Source organism: Phascolarctos cinereus, unplaced genomic scaffold, assembly GCF_003287225.1.
Source record: "Phascolarctos cinereus isolate Bilbo 61053 unplaced genomic scaffold, phaCin_HiC Scaffold_4;HRSCAF=312, whole genome shotgun sequence".
NCBI classification, from domain to species: domain Eukaryota; kingdom Metazoa; phylum Chordata; class Mammalia; order Diprotodontia; family Phascolarctidae; genus Phascolarctos; species Phascolarctos cinereus.
This window is the reverse complement of record NW_027555847.1, coordinates 722,803,496-722,820,400: the sequence shown is the minus strand read 5'-3', so window position 1 is coordinate 722,820,400 and position 16,905 is coordinate 722,803,496. Positions and strand designations below refer to the sequence as shown.

Below are 16,905 nucleotides of genomic sequence, written 5' to 3'. Positions count from 1 at the left end.
GGCCGGGCTGGGTGTCAGCCTGCCTGCTGTAAATGCTGACCAGGCGGTGGCCTGTTGGGGCGGCCCCCTGCTGAGGGAGCCGGGAGGACTCAGGAGGGAGAAATGGCCCCTCAGCAGGGCCCAGCTCTGGGGTTCAGTGTCTGCAGGGTCAGCTTTCTGGACACCCACAGGCCACACTCCACAGACCACAAGTCTGGAGGTGCCTGGGCTGGCTCTTGGTGGCTCTTCGGACCGCCCGCAGCTCTTGAGAACACCCTCGCTGTAGGTCCTTTGGTTAATGGAGTCACACCAGAGTGAGGCCCCCACGGGGGTCACTGCCAGGGGTCAGGGAAGAGGTCAGGTCTGCACCTGCCACCTCCTCGAGAGAGAGAGAGAGAGAGAGAGAGATTTCAGGGGAATCAAGGCCAGCACACCCAGGGGACAGCCGTCTGTGCCCTCCTGCTGCTTCAGAGTCTAGTAAGGGGAGAGGCCACACCGCCTTTCCCTAGGCAGACGCCGTTGGCCTCTGGGATCTCTTCCAACCCTGGGAGTCGGGGATCTTGAGAAATTACGTGCCTACTGTTTGCCCAGGGCTGGCGATAAGGACAGAGAAAAGGCTGTTTGTCCTCAGTTCTGTCACAGTGGCTAGGCTCTTTTTTTGATCATGGCTTTCAGATACTCCGATAATTTTTAAATTCTCTCTCCTGGGTCTGTTTTCCAGGTCAGTTGTTTTTCCAGTGAGACATTTCACCTTGTCTTCTACTTTTTCATTCTTTTGGATTTGTTTTACAGTGTCTTGATTTCTCATAAAGTCACTAGGTTCTAATTGCTCTACTCTAATTTTGAAGGAAATATTTTCTTCAGTAAGCTTTTGGACTTCCTTTTCCATTTGGCCAATTTTGCTTTTTAGGGCATTCTTCTCCTCATTGGCTTTTTGGACCTCTTTTTCCATTTGGGTTAGGCTATTTTTTAAAAAAATTTTATTTTATTATTTTAATTTATCAACAATCCCTTCCATATTCTTTTGAGTTGAAAATTTTTCTCTCCCTTCCTCCCCCCCACCCTCCCCAAGATGGCACACAATCTGATATAGGCTTTACATTTACATACCTATTAAACATATTTTCACATTACTGAAGTTGTAAGTAAAAATTAAAACCAATAGGAGGAACCATCAGAAAGATGAAACGAAACTCAACAGAAGGTAAAAATAAGTGATAGTGATTCGACTTCCATAGTTCTTCCTTTGGATGTGGGCAGCATTTTCCATCCCGAGGCCTCTGGAGATGTCTTAGATCCTCGTAATGATGAGAAGGGTTCAGTTTAACAATCTTAGTCATTGCATAATGTGGCTGTTATTGTGTACAAAGTCCTCTTGGTTCTGCTCACTTCACTCAGCATCAGAACATACGAGACTTTCCATGTTTTTCTGAAGTCAGCCTGTTCATCATTTCTTATAGCACAACAGTATTCCATTACATTCATATACCACAACTTGCTCAGCCATTCCCCAATGGATGGGTATCCTCTCAATTTCCAATTCTTTGGTTAGGCTATTTTTAAAGGTGTTATTTTCTTCAGTATTTTTTTTGGTTCTCCTTTAGCAAGCGGTTGACTTGTTTTTCATGATTTCCTCGCATCCCTCTTATTTCTCTTCCCAGTTTTTCCTCTACTTCTCTTACTTGCTTCTCAAAATCCCTTTTGAGCTCTTCCAAGGCCTGGGACTGATTCATATTTTTCTTGGAGGCTTTGGATGTAGCAGCTTTGACTTTGTTGTCTTCTGGTTGTATATTTTGATCTTCTGTTTTACCAAAGTCAGACAATATAGTCTGACTCTTTTGGCCCCGCTTGCTCGTGATCCCGGCCAATTACTTGAGTTTTAAACTCTTTGTTTAGGTAAGAGTCTGCTTCCAATGTGGAGAATGTACTGTCCCAAGCTTCAGGGGTTTGTACAGCTGTTTTAAGGGATACTTGTAGGAAACTGTAAATTTTCCGTTCTTGCAAGGTGGTGTGATAAGGGGCGAGGTGTTTACTCCTTTCCTGGCCCGTGCTCTGGTCTATGAGTAACCACAAGCACTCCTTTCTGTCCTGGAACTGTGAGGAGGGTTTCCTCTTCACAGCCACAGCCACTCCAAGCTCCACCACGCCAATGCTCCTCCTCACCCCAGTACCGCAGCCCAGAACCATGACCCAGATCCAAGCATGGGCAAAGCAAGAGATTCCTGCCTCAGCACCAGCAAAGAGGTCCCTACAGTCCCCCTCTGATCAGCCACTCGATTCCCCCTCAGTCTGTGGGCCGGAAGCTCAGGACGCAGCCATTGCCCCAGGGCCACGCTCTGTACTCTGGGGAAATGGAGCTGTGACCCTGCGCTCCTCTCTCAGCATCACAGAAACAGACTTTTCCTGCTGACCTTCTCAGTTGTCTTAGGGGTTCATGGGTTGATAAGTCTGGAAACCTCCACAGCTGCCCATGATTCTGAGGCCGGCTTCAGGTTCACTGTGGCCTGTGTGCCCACGCCACACTGTGCTCCTTTACCCACCCGGCGCGTTATACCTTTCTAATCAACCATCCAGGTTGTCTTGGGCTGGAAATTTGCTTCACTGTGTCTTTTTGTGGGTTCTGCTGCTTTAGAATTTGTTTAGAGCCATTTTTTATGAGTATTTGGAGGGGTTTGGGGGAGAGCTCAAGCAAGTCACTGCTTTCACTCCGCCATCTTGGTTCCGCCCCACCTAGGAAACCAGTTCTATCACAGTGGGAAGAAATACTCAATACTACGGGACAAGTGCGTAAGGTTTCCAAGCAAAGTGCTCTGCTAGGTCTGGAGTAGAGGCCAAAGGCCTCCACGAGGACACAGGGCAAGGATGGGCTTTCAGAAGGGCCGGAAGGAACCTCAGAGGCATTGAGCCCACCCTGTTGCCGGCCATCCCCAGCAAGGGGGCCTCGAGCCTCTTCCTGGCAGCCTACAGGGACCAGGAGCTCACCCCCTCCCCAGGCAGCCCATTCATGCCCTCAGGCAGGACTCTGATAAATTCTCCTGACTTTGAGTCTCCTGGCCACGTGGAGCCAGGCAGAGCAACGTTAGTTCTTCTTCCCTGAGACGGCCTATAGGCACCTCCCATACCCTGTTTTCCCCCTCCCCACCCCCAGATTTCTCTTCTCAGACCACTCAGGCCCAACCTAAGAATTGAATGTGGTTCTTTCTATTTGGAGCTCCTGAATGTTTTCTCCTATAGAACTAGAACCACATTATTAGGATCTAAAGACACTCAGTTTATCACACTGTTCTTCTGTCTCTTCTAGCCCAAATTAACAATCATTTATTCAGCTCCCACCTCAGGTCTGCATTTGGCACTGGGGATACATAAAGAGCTGATTTCCCCGGGTCATCTGTCTCCCTTCAGCGCTGCGTAGAGCTGCATTAGAAGCTGCTAGGGTCAGTGACAGGAGGAAGAAGAACATGGAGCCCCGCTGTTCTGTTGCTTCTGTGGCCCCCACCCACCCACCCTCACCACCTCGTTCTGTGCCCATCCCTGCCAGGGGCAGCACCGTCTCCCAGCGTACAGGAGGAACTTTCTGCTCTCCCCTTCCTTCGACGCTGTCCTCACCTGGCTCCCATTTCTCCTGGCCCCCCTTGTTCCCTGTCACGTTGCACCCAGGTCATTGCAGTTACCTCTTTTGAGGGTTCTTACCTCTTCCAGCCACCTGGTACTCAGTGGGCAGGAGGATTTCACTTGAGCAGCATTTCCTCACGCGTGTCACTTTCATGCCCGCTTGCTTAAGGAAGCTGGCCTGGTGCTCAGGGTTCAGGACTTTGCCTCCCTGCCTGGCTCTTGGTCTGACCCTCCCCCGAAGCCAGGCCAGTCCCTTAACCACTGTCCCGTGCCCGCTTTGCTCACACCACTCTGTGGCTGTGTGCGTTGGCCTGCCCTGGAGCGCTCGCTCACCTCCTCCTGGCCCAGGATTTACCCATAAGAACTTCCCTGCCCAGCCTCCCCCAGAGACTCATTCCCAGCTGTCTGAGGTCAGCCACGGTCTCCCTCAGCCCCTGGGGCAGCACAGCATACACAGTACGGGCTTAGTACGTGTCTGAACGTAGACTCAGCTGTCTCCCCTGCACTGGACTGTGAGAGCAGAGATTAGATCATTGTATATTCCCCATAATTGTCCATGATTATCCATAGTAGTGCTATGTATGCAGTAGGTGCTCAATTAGTGCTAGATGAATGAATGAAATCTGAATTTACCCGAGAGCGTGTGGCCCTAGGACTGCACGCTGAAAGAGACCTTGGTAGTCATGTGGTCTGATTCCCCCCATTTCACAGAAGAGGGGATGGAGGCCCAGAGGAAGTGGAGCTGAGATTATAACCCATTACCTCTGGGTCCACTCTGGCTCCAGCTCATGGCTGCCACTCTAGTAACCATGTTCCGAAAAGATTCACACCCTTGATCGTGGTCGTACAGGAGAGGCCAGTGATCTGCTTTCTGTGGTGGGTCCCCCGGCCCATACGCTGAGCTGACAGTGGGGCCAGAGCTGTAACAAGGATGAGGCAGATGAAGCTTTCACTCAGGCGCATGAAGCTGAGAAAGAGGCACAACTGATGTCCTATTTCAGGAGCCAGTCCCAGCTCTGACTGAGATGCCGCCTTTGCCGTGTGGCCCCTGAGGAATTCCTGAGAGTAGGGGATCCTTCTCTGAAGAAGGGGACCTTGTGGGCACCACAGGGCAGGGGGGCACCCAGGCCAGCTCCGCTGTGCCATCTGTAAACCATAGGCTGCCTTGCACTCCCTTAGCTCGCCATACCTTCTTGATGATTATACAAAGGACGAAAGATACCTGATGGGAGCTTTGCTGAACCAGAAGAGGAGGAGGATGGGAAGGAGTGATGAAGCAGGCCCAGGCCTTGACCACAGGAGCCAGGAAACCAGATGCGGGGCGGAGGGTTCTGGGCATTGCCGGGCCTCAGGGCTGGGCATTGAAGTCTCTGCTGCCGCGTCTGGCCAGAGGAGAAGCGGGCAGCGGCAGGAAGCGGAGCTGGCCGAGGGCGGTGGGTGCGGGGGCTGGTGCAGGGCTGGTTCCATGCGCCCAGGGCAGGGGTCTGGTCATCCTGGTCACTCCTTTGGTGTCCTCTCCATCACCAGGTGCCCAGGGGTCCTCTGCCCTGGCTCTCAGGGCTTTCCCTGCCTCGGATTTCATCTGTTCCAGACCAGGGTTTGCCCTGTAGAACGTCAGTCCCCCATGGGCATCGAGAGGTGGGGCTGGGGTCTGGAAGGAGCTTGGAATTGGCAGTCACTGAGTTGTCATCCAAATCTTAACTCTGCCTCTTCTGACACCCGTGACCCTGGTCGAGTCTCCCCCCGTCCCTGGGCTGCCTCGTTTTCCTCATCTGCAAAATGAGCAGGTGTGCTTGGGCCAAAAGAGACCTTAGTGATGACCCAGGCGAAACAACCCATTTTACAGATGAGAAAACTGGGAGTCCCAGAGTCCCACCTGTCCAGCAGCCCCATCTAGCTCACAAACCTCAGAATGAATGCAGAGAAGGAAGAAAAACATACTTGGTGTGACTGATTCCGAGAGCACCAAATCAATGTTTGAGTTGTTGATGGGAGGACTCAACTGGAAGACCACCAGCACTTATCAGGCACTTACTGTGTGCCTGGCACTGTGCTGGCAGGGGGGTGGTCCGAGAATCGCGTCTTCCTCCTGGGCTGGTCTCGGGCCTCAGTGACACTGGGAACCCCTGACAGGGGAGGCGCAGGAAGCTCTAGGAAAAAGCCTCCCCCGGCCACCAGGCAGGCGTGTTTGTGTATAAATGAGGAACTGGCTTCTGTCCCACATCAGGCACATTGGCCCTCACCTCAATGGAGGCCCCGCAGCACTGATCCTGGAATCCCCACTTTGGCCTGAGGTTATCTGATGCTTCAGAGAGAGGAAGGGGCTTCCTGACCACTCTGAGCTTGCCAGCGATCTCTCTGAGGGGCGCCTTGCATTGTCGAGGCAGGCTGTCAGTGCTCAGGTGTGGAAACTGAGGCCCAGATCAGGCCTGGCCGGGGAGCTGAGCTGGGATTTGAACCCATGGCCGCCAGTAGTGGCAGGAAGGCCAGTGTGGAGAGAGCTGGCCTTCAGTGTCGCCTGAGATGAACGCCAGTCAGATACATGTACTTCCCTGGGATTTTAGGAATTACGCAGATTCCCCTAAAGTAACTTTCTGAAGAGTAACCCAGCAGCCTGAGGTGCCGCCTCTGCTGTGGTAATAGGGCGCTGGGCCTGGAGTCAGCCAGACCAGAGCCCAGATCCCGCGTGAGACACATAGAGCCAGGAGACCCTGGAGAGGTCACTTCCCTCATTTGTACATCAGATTGCCGATCTGTTAAATGGGGCTAAGAGCACCTACCTCACCAGGCGGCTGCAGAGATCGATGAGAAGATGCACGCAAACCTGGAGCCCTTGCCAGGCGTGAGCGATCAGGAACGCCAGCTCTGGCCCTTAGCTGGTGGCTGGGCTTCTCGCCTTACCCTCCCCTTCCTCCTCCCGGTGGGTGGGTGTGCTCACATGTCTACGTGTACACGTGTGCATGCAAGTGTATATACCCACACTCTCCTCTTCCTGGTGCACATGTGTGCTTGCACACCTGCATGTGCACAGTGCACGTGTATTTGCCCCACACAGCACACACAAGTGTACATACACCCACATACTCCTTTTCCTGATGCATACGCACGTATCTGTGCGTAGGCCCAAACATATGCACTCTCCCTTCCTTTTCACATGTGTGACCACATGGTCACACACATGCATGTGTAAACACATATGTAAACCCATGTGCACACATGCTCCCCCTTCCTGGTGTGCTGGTGCACATGCCTGTATGTGCACCCACACGTTCCTTCCTGGTGCACATGTGCACACCCATAGGCTCCTCTTCCTGAAGCACACGTGCACACACACTTGCACCCCCCTACCCCCCGCTGCTCTTCCTATCCTGCTACGCAGACCAGCAGGAAGGATGTCGCAGATGTGAGCCGTCCCATCCTGGTACACAGAGCCGGGCTGTTGTCGCCCTCGACACGCTGTCCCCATGAGAAGTTCCAGGGTCCCTGTGGGCTTCAGGAAGGGGCAGATGTGTTTTTTCTCCCTCTGGGTGGGTTTTACGTTGTCTGTTAGAAAGGTGTTTGTAATGGAAGGAAGCTTATCCTGGTGAATGAGCCCTGGGGTCAGGCGGGGATAGGGGTCATCCAATAATTACAGAGATACTGTAATCATCTTTGTCTTTTGCTATTCTTTCTATGTCCTTCCTTAAGGCAGGAGGGGAAAGAATGTCAAATGTGTCTTGGGAAGAGTCACAGCTGTTTGTTTAAGGCTGTTGTTTGCTGTCAGTTTTATGAAATCATTTTTCCACTCAGCGCACACATTAGCTCGTGTGACCCTCCTTTTGTCCCGGACCACACCAAGATTACATTTATCTGGTCAAAACTGTGGGTAATCTGCATTGTGACTACAGCCCTCTGGAAAAACATCTGTCGTTCCCATCTTCTGGGTGCGCTAAATGAATCTCCCTTTGTAGAGGATGTCTTCATCATCAGTGGAGGGCTGCTCCTGTAAAAGGCACCAGCACAGACACCCTCAGGGTGTGCCCGATGATGTTTGGCTCTGAGCGTCCCGATGTGGTGCCAGGTGCAGGAGGTGTGAGGAGTTAGCCAGCTGGTTCTTCCCACCCAGGACAAGGCCTGCCCCGCCGGTGAATGGCGCCTTGTCACTGGTGGGATACCTGACAGCTTGGGTCCGATGCTGAGCTTGCCACCACACCAGTCTTTGGGGCTGCCCAGGCCTTATTCTTCCCTGAGCTCAGAATGTAACCCCCCTGGCAACTGCCTGCGGCCACTGTGCTAACCAGGCCAAGGGAGGGAGATGCCCGCCTGGTGCCTAGCACAGCCTTTTCCACCTGGGGATAGCTAAGCAGTTCGGTAGAATTAGTCAGGTGCATGCCAGCCTGGGGGGCGTCCTGCTTCTCCTTCCCCAGAGAAAGGGTTAGTTGGTTTGTGGCCACCCTGAAGAGTAAGCAGTAGATTGAAGAAGGATTGGGGGTCGAGTCTGGAGTGAGAGCGCGCCCCCCCCCCTTCTTCATGGTTGGCATCTCGGGCAGGGGAGCCCACCTGTCACCCTTTCATCTTGATGCTGAGAGTGGCGCTGTGCCAGGCCGACTCCATTCCCTTGGGGGCATATGCTGGGGCTGCTCTATCTCTGCCCAGAGTGTCCGGAAGCTCCAGGGAACAAGTTTGTTCCCATGCTGCACAGTGCAATAAATAAATATGGATTGATTGATTGCTTTTTTTCTGGAGATAATTTCCAGATTATTTCAATGAGCACTTTGTTCTCCCTGTTCAGAAGTTCTGGGAAATTTTCTTGTATTATTTTTTGCATTGTGGTGCCCAGGTTTTTGGACTTTTGTTCTTCAGAGAGACCTGTAATTCTGAATTTGTCTCCTAGTTTTAAGATCACTGGGTTTGCTTAAATAGAGATCATGTTTTCTTTTAACAATATTGTTTTTTGCTTCTCTGCTTACAGATTTTTCTTTTTTTCTGCGTATTTGTATTCCCAAATAGTTGTTCTGTCTTGGTCTTTGGTAAAGTTTGCCTCTGTGGTTTCCAGTTTTTCTCTTCTGTGAATTATTTCTGATTATCAGGCCATAAATTCTGTTTTCACACTTATTTCCCTTTTACTCCATTCAGGAACCGTCTGCTGGGATTCAATGCTGTCTTGGGAATCAGCAGTGTCCTCTGCCTCCTCAAGTGTTGAGTCATTTTCCTTTTTCTCATGTCATTTATTCACAGATATCTGGACTCACTTAGCTGATCTGCACATCCCTTTCTGTTATTAAGTTTTTTCCCTGTTGGTTTATCTGCTTATGCTCAGAGTCTTTAACTGAGTTTTCTTCCGCCTGAGATCTTTGGCAATTTCAGTCTTTGTCCCTTATATTCCCCTATTACTCACTTTCTGACTACTTTCCCTTTGATGGCAGTTTCCTGGGGGCTCATTCTCAGAGTTGTCTCAGCTTCCTCCCACACAGACAGATTTCACTGGCCTCAGTCTATGCTCCAGGTGACTTCTGGAGGGACAGAACTGTCCCCAGTTGGATACCCGTCCCCTTTCCCCCAGGCTTAGTGGAGCTCTGTGGGTGCCTCACACTCTGAAGTCTGCCCCCGCTGCCCTGGACCGGTCTTCAGTCCTGTAGCTGAGGACTGGCTGGGGGAGGCCCAGAGATGAGTTCAGCTTGTGCAGTCCTGACAGAGCGTGGAGGTGGCTGGTGGGGCAGGAAGTGGGGCTAGCGAGGAGCCTTTTCTGCAGTTGTTAGTTCATCGGGTTTTCACCTCAATAGAGTTCTTGGTGTTACAGATTGTGGGGACAGCTGAAATTCCTTCCCCTCTTATACATCGTTCTTATTTTGGAGAGGTGTGAGAGATCCTGAGGGTCAGGGAAGATGCCCGGTCCTCCGTCTTTTGGGTCACGTCACATCGATTGATTGTTGACGGTCCTCAAATCTCTCCGTTGTGTTCAGCAGTAGGAATGGGCCGACCAAGTGGCCCTGGAGGAGTCGGGACACCTCGGGCCGCTGGTGTGGTCAGCGCAGTAGAATTAGCTGCTGCCAGGTTGGAGGCGGGGGAGGGTTGAGGCCTTTTCCAGATCGCATTCTTGTGGCAGTTGCAGCAGGGCCTGCAGATGCGCCCTCCGGAGTCAGATGCTTTGTGCATCCAGACAAGATCCGTTGGGATGTTGGAGTGACGCTCCCTTAGGGCGTCCACTGAGCACCGCCGGATGCCGGGCCCTGACCTGGGTGGAGTGCATGAAAGGAGGTTTGTGGTTCAGCTCAGTGCTTTACGAGGAGCTCTGGTCCATCTTCAGGAGGCCCGGGTTGGAATCCTGTCTCAGACCTTGAATGAGCTGTGAGCATAGGCAAGTCCCTTTACCTCTCTGCCTCAGTTTCCTCACTTGTAGAAGGGCTATCAGAGTTCATGTACTGCCTGCCCATCTCTTGGAGGCAAGTCCCTTTACCTCGGTGCCTCAGTTTCCTCACCTGTAGGAGGGCTGTCAGGGTTCGTGAACTGCCTGCCCACCTCTTGGAGGCAAGTCCCTTTACCTCCATGCCTCAGTTTCCTCACCTGTAGAAGGGCTATCAGAGTTCATGTACTGCCTGCCCACCTCTTGGAGGCAAGTCCCTTTACCTCTGTGCCTCAGTTTCCTCATCTGTAGAAGGGCTGTCAGGGTTCGTGCACTGCCTGCCCACCTCTTGGAGTTGTCTCGAGCAAAGTGCTGATAGAAAAGGGGGCAACTGTGATTCCCTCCGTAAATGCATGGCCTGCGGGGCCAGGCCATCAGCCAAGCGTTGACCCAGGCCGGCCTCCCAAGCCACCGCCAACGCCTGCCTTTTTTTTCGGCCTGACACATCCCCGATGCCTTTGTTTATGCAGGTGCTCGTGTGCCGATCTTCCCCGCAAGATGCTGCAGCCTCCTTCACCCAGCAGCGTGCCTTCCCATTGCCCTGGGACACCTGCGCTTGGGGGGGACACCTTCTGAGTTTGTGGGGTGGCGACATCTTCCACCACGTCTGCAGGTTCAGTCTGGGCCTCCCTCTTCAGGTAGGAGGCCGATGAGAAGGGTCAAGGGCCCAGGGTCCAGCTGCCATTAAGTAGAGGAAGTCCAGGCTGGCATCTGGTGGGAGATCAGCCTTGCTCTGCTTGGCCCCAGAAGGTGAAGCCAGGAGCAGCGGGTGAACACGGCTGGGGCGGACAGAGGGCTGAGGTCAGGAGGCGTGTTCACCACGAAGGCTGTGCTTCTTCCCTGGTGGAGCTGGTGGAGTCCCCACAGCAGTGCCCGCTGGTGTGATCTGCCATCCTGGTTGCCCCCTGAGGATGGGCTCCTAAAACGCAGTGCCCGGAGCTGAGCACGGTGCTCTCTGCAGGTGTGGTTTGACCCAGAGGTCACAGCATCTATCCTCTCCCTCTTCCTGGGCAGCATGGCCGTTTGAAACAGCTCTGGGGACCGCCGTCATATCACCCTCTTGACTCGCTGGACGCCTCAGTCCACTAAGGCCCCCAGATCTTTTTCAGATGAGCTCAGCACACCACCCCCATTTTGTCCTCATAAAGCTGATTTGTTTGAACCCAGGAGCAGGGCTTCAGACATTGGCCCTTCGCAGACTTCATCGCCTCAGATCCTAGCCCGTCGAGATCCTTTGGGATCCTGCCTCTGCCATCCGCTGTATTAGCTCTCACTCCTCACTCAGGGCAGCATTACATGTGTTGCTGCTTCCTGGGACGCTCCGCTGCAGGCGTTCTGCAGTGTACCTTCGGATGTGGCCGCTCACCCGGCTCTGCATTGAATTGTGTTTCCATCTTGTCCACGAGATAGAGGGAGCTGCTTGATCGCATCCTTTGCTGCTGCCCAGTCACCTTTTTGTTCTGTCCAATTCAAACTGTTCTCCTTGGCAGAGAGCACAGAAGGGAAATGAGGCGGAAACACTCGCGCGTTGCTCCGTCTTCCACCCCTCACAGCCGGGCTCCGCTCTTCCCGGCAGCCTTCTCTCCTCCCCAGGGAGCCGTCCTCTCTGTGGCCCGTCGCCATCCTCGGCCACCTCTGCTGACAGGGCCCCTCGGGGCCGGCCTCCGCTTTCACATCCATCCTCTGCGGCCTTCTCAGTGCATGCCCCCAAGTTCCCTGGGCAGTCCCAGGAGTCCCTCTGGCACCGTGGGGAAGAGAGGGGCCTCTGATGAGGGGTTTGTGCGGGAGTGAGCAGCGTGGCACCCTCCTAGGCCTTCCCTGTTTCTCCAGGGCAGTCTAGCCAGCCTTCCCCCGCCTAGTAGGTTCCTCGTTGGTCTTGGTGTGTGCCAATCTGCCAGGGCCGACCCCAACACACGTATTAAGCCCCAGCAGTATGCCAGAGAAGGGATGCAGAGACAAAATGAAAAGTCGTCTGTGCTTGTGGGAAGCTTTTTTCTGAGAGGGCGCTACGGTCCTGTCCTATAATGTGTACTGGGAGCCCAGACAAAGGCCCAGCCATGCCTGGGCTTCTCCTGCCTCCCCTCCCCTTAGAACATAAGCTCCCTAAGGGCGAGGGCTAGTCTGTCTTCTGCCTCCATGTGGTGCCAGCACATAGTGAGTGCTTAATAAAAGCTGACTGGATTGACACGTTGTTGATCAGTGCCGGGTTCCTCAGCATACTGGTGCCTTTAGTGGAGTTGGTTTCCAAGAGGAGGCCAGGCTGACCTTACCAAAGGGTCGTGGTTTTCAAAGAGGTGAGATCCTGTGCAGTTATTTTGTGCACGCCGTCTGCCCCGCCTCCTCAGGCCTGGGGCATCCCTCGTCCCCCTTCCTGTCGTCCAAAGCCCAGCCAGCAGTCCAGTTGCTGGACAGCGGCAGGCGGGGCCAGGGCCTTCGCCCCACATCTCTGTCCGGGCTCCACTCTGGCGAAGGGGCTGAACACCCGTCACTTCCCGCTGGTGCCTCCAGAGTGATTCCAAGGGATAGAGCCCTTTTTGAAGGGGAATTACATTGTTAGTAGCTGTGAGGATTAGCGCTGCCATCCCCTTATCCGTTCTGACATCACCTCCTCCTGTTCAAAGGGCCAGGGAGCCCCGGCGCTGGCCCACCCACATCTGCCACCGTCTTTGAATGTGCCTTGCTGTGGAGCCATCGACGTTTGCCCAGTGGCAGCGCAGGTTTGCCGCTCGAGAACAGCAGGGGATTTAGACGATTAAAACAAATATTTAAAGTTATTTAGTGGGCCTGGGTTTACCATGTTGGTTGTCTTAGTTTCTTGGCACTTGTGTCTTTGAATTAAAATGGCTTTCCTCCCCCGCTGCCTCCCAGAAAGCGAACTCTTTTCCACCCACTTGGTTTTTGCTTCAGGCCTTCCAAAATAACAAAATATTTGAGCCCAAGCAGAGGCTTTATTGGGGCCATTTTCTCCTTCCATCTGTGGCCCATATGGGAAATGGAGATGTCTTGTGGGTCCTGATAACAATTGTAATAATGGGGCAAGGCTTCCCTCCCCCCCCCACTAGTGTGCCTCAGTGGAAAGAGCCTTGGATTTGGAGTGTGAGGCCCTGGGTTCAGGTCCTGGCTCTATCACTTCCACACACGTACAGCTTGGGCAAGTCCATTGACTGCCCTGGGCCTCAGACCCCTCGCCATAAAATGAGAACGCTGGACTGGACAGCTGCTGAGGCCCCTTCTGGCCCTCCATCGGTGGTCCCCGCCATGTGTCCTGGGGAAGCCCCTTCCCCTGAGGCCGCTGAGGCCCCTTCCGGCCCTCTGTCTGTGGTCCCTGCTGTGTGTCCTATGGAAGCCCCTTCCCCTCTCTGGGCAGTAGGTCCCCACCCATAACAGAGGCCGCTGAGGTCCCTTCCAGCCTCCATCCGTGGTCCTTCTCACTTTAAAGGCATGCCATCCTGCCTTCCCCCAGAACCCTGGCAGTGAAGCTGGAAATGACCCCACGGCCCAATTGATCTTTCTTACTTTCCCTAAGTGAGTTTTCCTTGACATGTGAGGGAACCAAATGCTGATGTTACTCATGACACTGCTTATCCATCCCCAAACCTTGATTAAAGGCCCACAGGGTACTTGGTGGGGAGATGCCCACTTCCTGCCCTCGAGGAGCCCTGGGTCCAGCAGTGAGGCCACAGCACAGGCCTGGCTGGGGTCTCTTCAGACGCCCGGAGGCATCATCTTGTTTTCAGGGTCCACAGACAGATTTCTGTGGATCAAGCAAAGGCCTCTCCTGATCCTCCCTCCGTGGTGGAGGGGACGTTGTTTCTCAAAGATTGGGCCCGCTGGGCCAGGAGACCTTCCGGCATGGGGCTGGCTTCTGTCTGAAGCCCAGCCAGGCCGTGTGTGGACAGACTCCTTACCAGAAGCTTGGCCACCAGCCAAGCAGCGGCCCATGAGGCGTTCTTCCTACGCCCGCCAGACTAGGCCCTGAGGGAGGGCGAGCCCCAGGGCTGGGGACCATCCCTGACAGAGAGGCCACAGCAAAGCCCGAGCTGCACGCTCCTCTCTCTTTCCATCCCGAGAGTCACCACCTGCGGGAGAATGCTGGACGGGCTTTGGCGAGGTGGAAGTATGGAGGACAACATTTAAGTCGTCTGTTTTTGTTCATTTTCTTTACAGGTTGGTGGTCGGAGCCAGCTGTATCCTTTAGCAGACGTGGGGACGGTTTATGATGATAATTGCCATTTTTGCTGCCGGTGTGTATGTGTGTACAGGCGTGTGTGTGCTGTGTGTGCATACATGGGGATGTGTGCTCTGTGTATTGTGTGTATACCTAGTATACATGCATGTATTGTGTGTGTATGTGTGCGTGGCAGGGTGTGTGTGTGCTCTGTAAGGGGGGGGAGGCTGTATATGTGTGTGTGTTGTATATGTGTGTGTACGTGGGGATGTGAGCACGTGTGCGTGTGTGTGGATGTGCATTGTGTGCTGTGTATTGTGTGTATGCCTAGTATGCATGCATGTGTTGTGTGTATATGTGTGCGTGGCAGGGTGTGTGTGTGTGCTCCGTGTGGGGGAGAGGCTGTATGTGTGTGTGTGTTGTGTATATGTGCACGCCCATGGCAAGTGTATGTGTGGTCTGGGTAGAAACCTTGCTCTCTCTCTTCCAGATGGTCCTTCATGCTTGTGTTTCCCATCGCAGGGGATATAGTCTCACTGACCTGGGGAGGGGGTTCCATGCCCCCAGCCCTGTGTTCAGGCACCCAGCAGTTTGGGCGTGTCAGGGAAAAGAATGAGTGTGTCTTGGGCTGTCTGCTACATGTTGGGAGGGCCTGGAGCGTGACCCTCTGATCCTCCCACAGAAGTCAGAATTAGAGACAATCCCCTCCCCCTGGCTCTTCTTGAGGGTCTGTGCCCAGCCCCGGAAGCAGAGATTTAGGGCTGGAAGGGTCCTGGCAGGTCATCGCGGCCATGCCTCCTGGTTTACAGATGCCCACGGAGGAGGAAGGCCTTGCCTGGGGTCACCCAGGCAGCGAGAGGCAGCTCTGGGGCTCTCACCCAGTTGCCCTGAGTTCAGATCTGCCACACAGGCCAGGAGGAGCCCCCAAACACTGGCGTGGGTCAGTTAGAAGCCGGGAGGGAAGCGTGAGTGCCTTGAGCACTCCCCCTTGAGCAGGGGGAGAGCTGGGGAGGGGGCTTAGTTAATGATGCCTTAAATAGATGAGGAGCTGTGTCTCCTCAGAGGCCCTGACAGCTGGACTCCGTCTCCTTGAAGGGCATCCACAAAGAGCTTGGGCTTACATTTCAGCAGAAAGGATTTAGGTGAAATGGAAGGAAGGCCTTGCGTTACAGTGAGCGTTACCAGATGCCTCAGAGCCCAGCAGAGCGCTCATTCCCCTGGAGAGCTCCAGGGAAGGGCCTTTGCCACAGGCCCATAGAAGCAGCCCCTGGCCTCTGATGACCAGCCTCCTTTCAGGACAAGGGGCAGCCCGCAGAGTGGGGCCCACGGATTGCAGAAAGGGAGTGGGCTGTTGGAAAGGACCAAAGGTGCTGTCCCAGAGCAGAACAGAAGGCCCCACCCCAGCAGGCATCCCATGGAGCCCGGCTGGCTGCTTGTCAGAGGGTTACTAAGGGGCTTCTAGGCCTGACAGGCTGTGACTCTATGGGATGGCACTTTGGGCTGGCAGGGAGGTGATGCACAGTGCTGAGCCTGGAGCCAGAAAGGTCTGAGTTCAAATCCCGCCTCAGATGCGCAACTTACTCTCTGACCCTGGCAGGTCTCTTTACCCCTCTCCACCTCAGTTACCTCATCTGTAAAACGGGAGTAACAGTAGCCCCTGCGTCCCAGGGCTGTACTTGTGAGGCTCAAAGATGATCGTGTCCACTGTGCTGTGCAGACCTCAGCGCTGCGTCACCACCAGCTGTTGTTATCGTTTCCCTCCCCGATCTCTGGATGCCACGGTTCTTTCCTTGAGTCGCTTCCTTCCCAGATGTGTCCTTGGAGTGCGCGGGATTCCTCACGGGCTTTGGCCTGGACACCACAGTCATGATGAGAAGTATCCCACTGCGGGGCTTTGACCAGGTAGATGTTGGTGTGCTTGTGATTCACTGTTGCCCGGCACTGCTGGGCTTCCTGGTGGGCAGCGGGCACCTGGGAGAGCTCGGGATCCTTCCCCCGGCTTCTCATCTGCTGCCCACTTCTGGAAACTTGACCCCCAATTAAATGGGAGGCCCCCTTACCATGGGATCCAGATCACCAGTGCGACCCAGGAGAGGCATGGCGTGGGGGGTGCGGGCAGCCGTGGCCATCCCTGTGCAACCCAGGAGAAGTGTGGCATGGGGGATGCGGGCAGCCGTGGCCATCCCCTTGAGACCCAGGAGAGGCATGGCGTGGGGGGTGTGGGCAGCTGTGGCCATCCCCTTGAGACCCAGGAGAGGCGTGGCGTAGGGGGTGCGGGCAGCTGTGGCCATCCCCTTGAGACCCAGGAGAGGCATGGCATGGGGGGTGCGGGCAGCTGTGGCCATCCCCTTGAGACCCAGGAGAGGTGTGGCGTAGGGGGTGCGGGCAGCTATGGCTGTCCCTGTGGAACCCAGGAGAGGTGTGGCATGTGGGGGCGCAGGCAGCCGTGGCTATCCCCTTGAGACCCAGGAGAGGCGTGGCGTGGGGGTGTGGGCAGCTGTGGCCATCCCCATGTGACCCAGGAGAGGCGTGGCATGGGGGGCACAGGCAGCCGTGGCCATCCCCTTGAGACCCAGGAGAGGCGTGGCGTAGGGGGTGCGGGCAGCTATGGCTGTCCCTGTGGAACCCAGGAGAGGTGTGGCATGGGGTGTGCGGGCAGCTGTGGCCATCCCCATGTGACCCAGGAGAGGTGTGGCATAGGGGGTGCGGGCAGCTATGGCTGTCCCTGTGGAACCCAGGAGAGGTGTGGCATGTGGGGGCGCAG

General features: G+C 54.6%; 1 protein-coding gene across 5 annotated transcripts in view; it reads left to right on the top strand.

The window, feature by feature from the left end:
- TXNRD2 (thioredoxin reductase 2) overlaps positions 1-16,905 on the top strand; it is a 93,549-nt gene that overhangs the window by 20,561 nt on the left and 56,083 nt on the right. For all 5 annotated transcript variants that reach the window (XM_020996426.2, XM_078154467.1, XM_020996428.2 and 2 more), the window contains exons 9-10: positions 14,141-14,160; positions 15,952-16,043. In XM_020996426.2, coding sequence (XP_020852085.1) covers positions 14,141-14,160; positions 15,952-16,043 — 112 coding nt within the window. The remainder of the gene's footprint in view (positions 1-14,140; positions 14,161-15,951; positions 16,044-16,905) is intronic.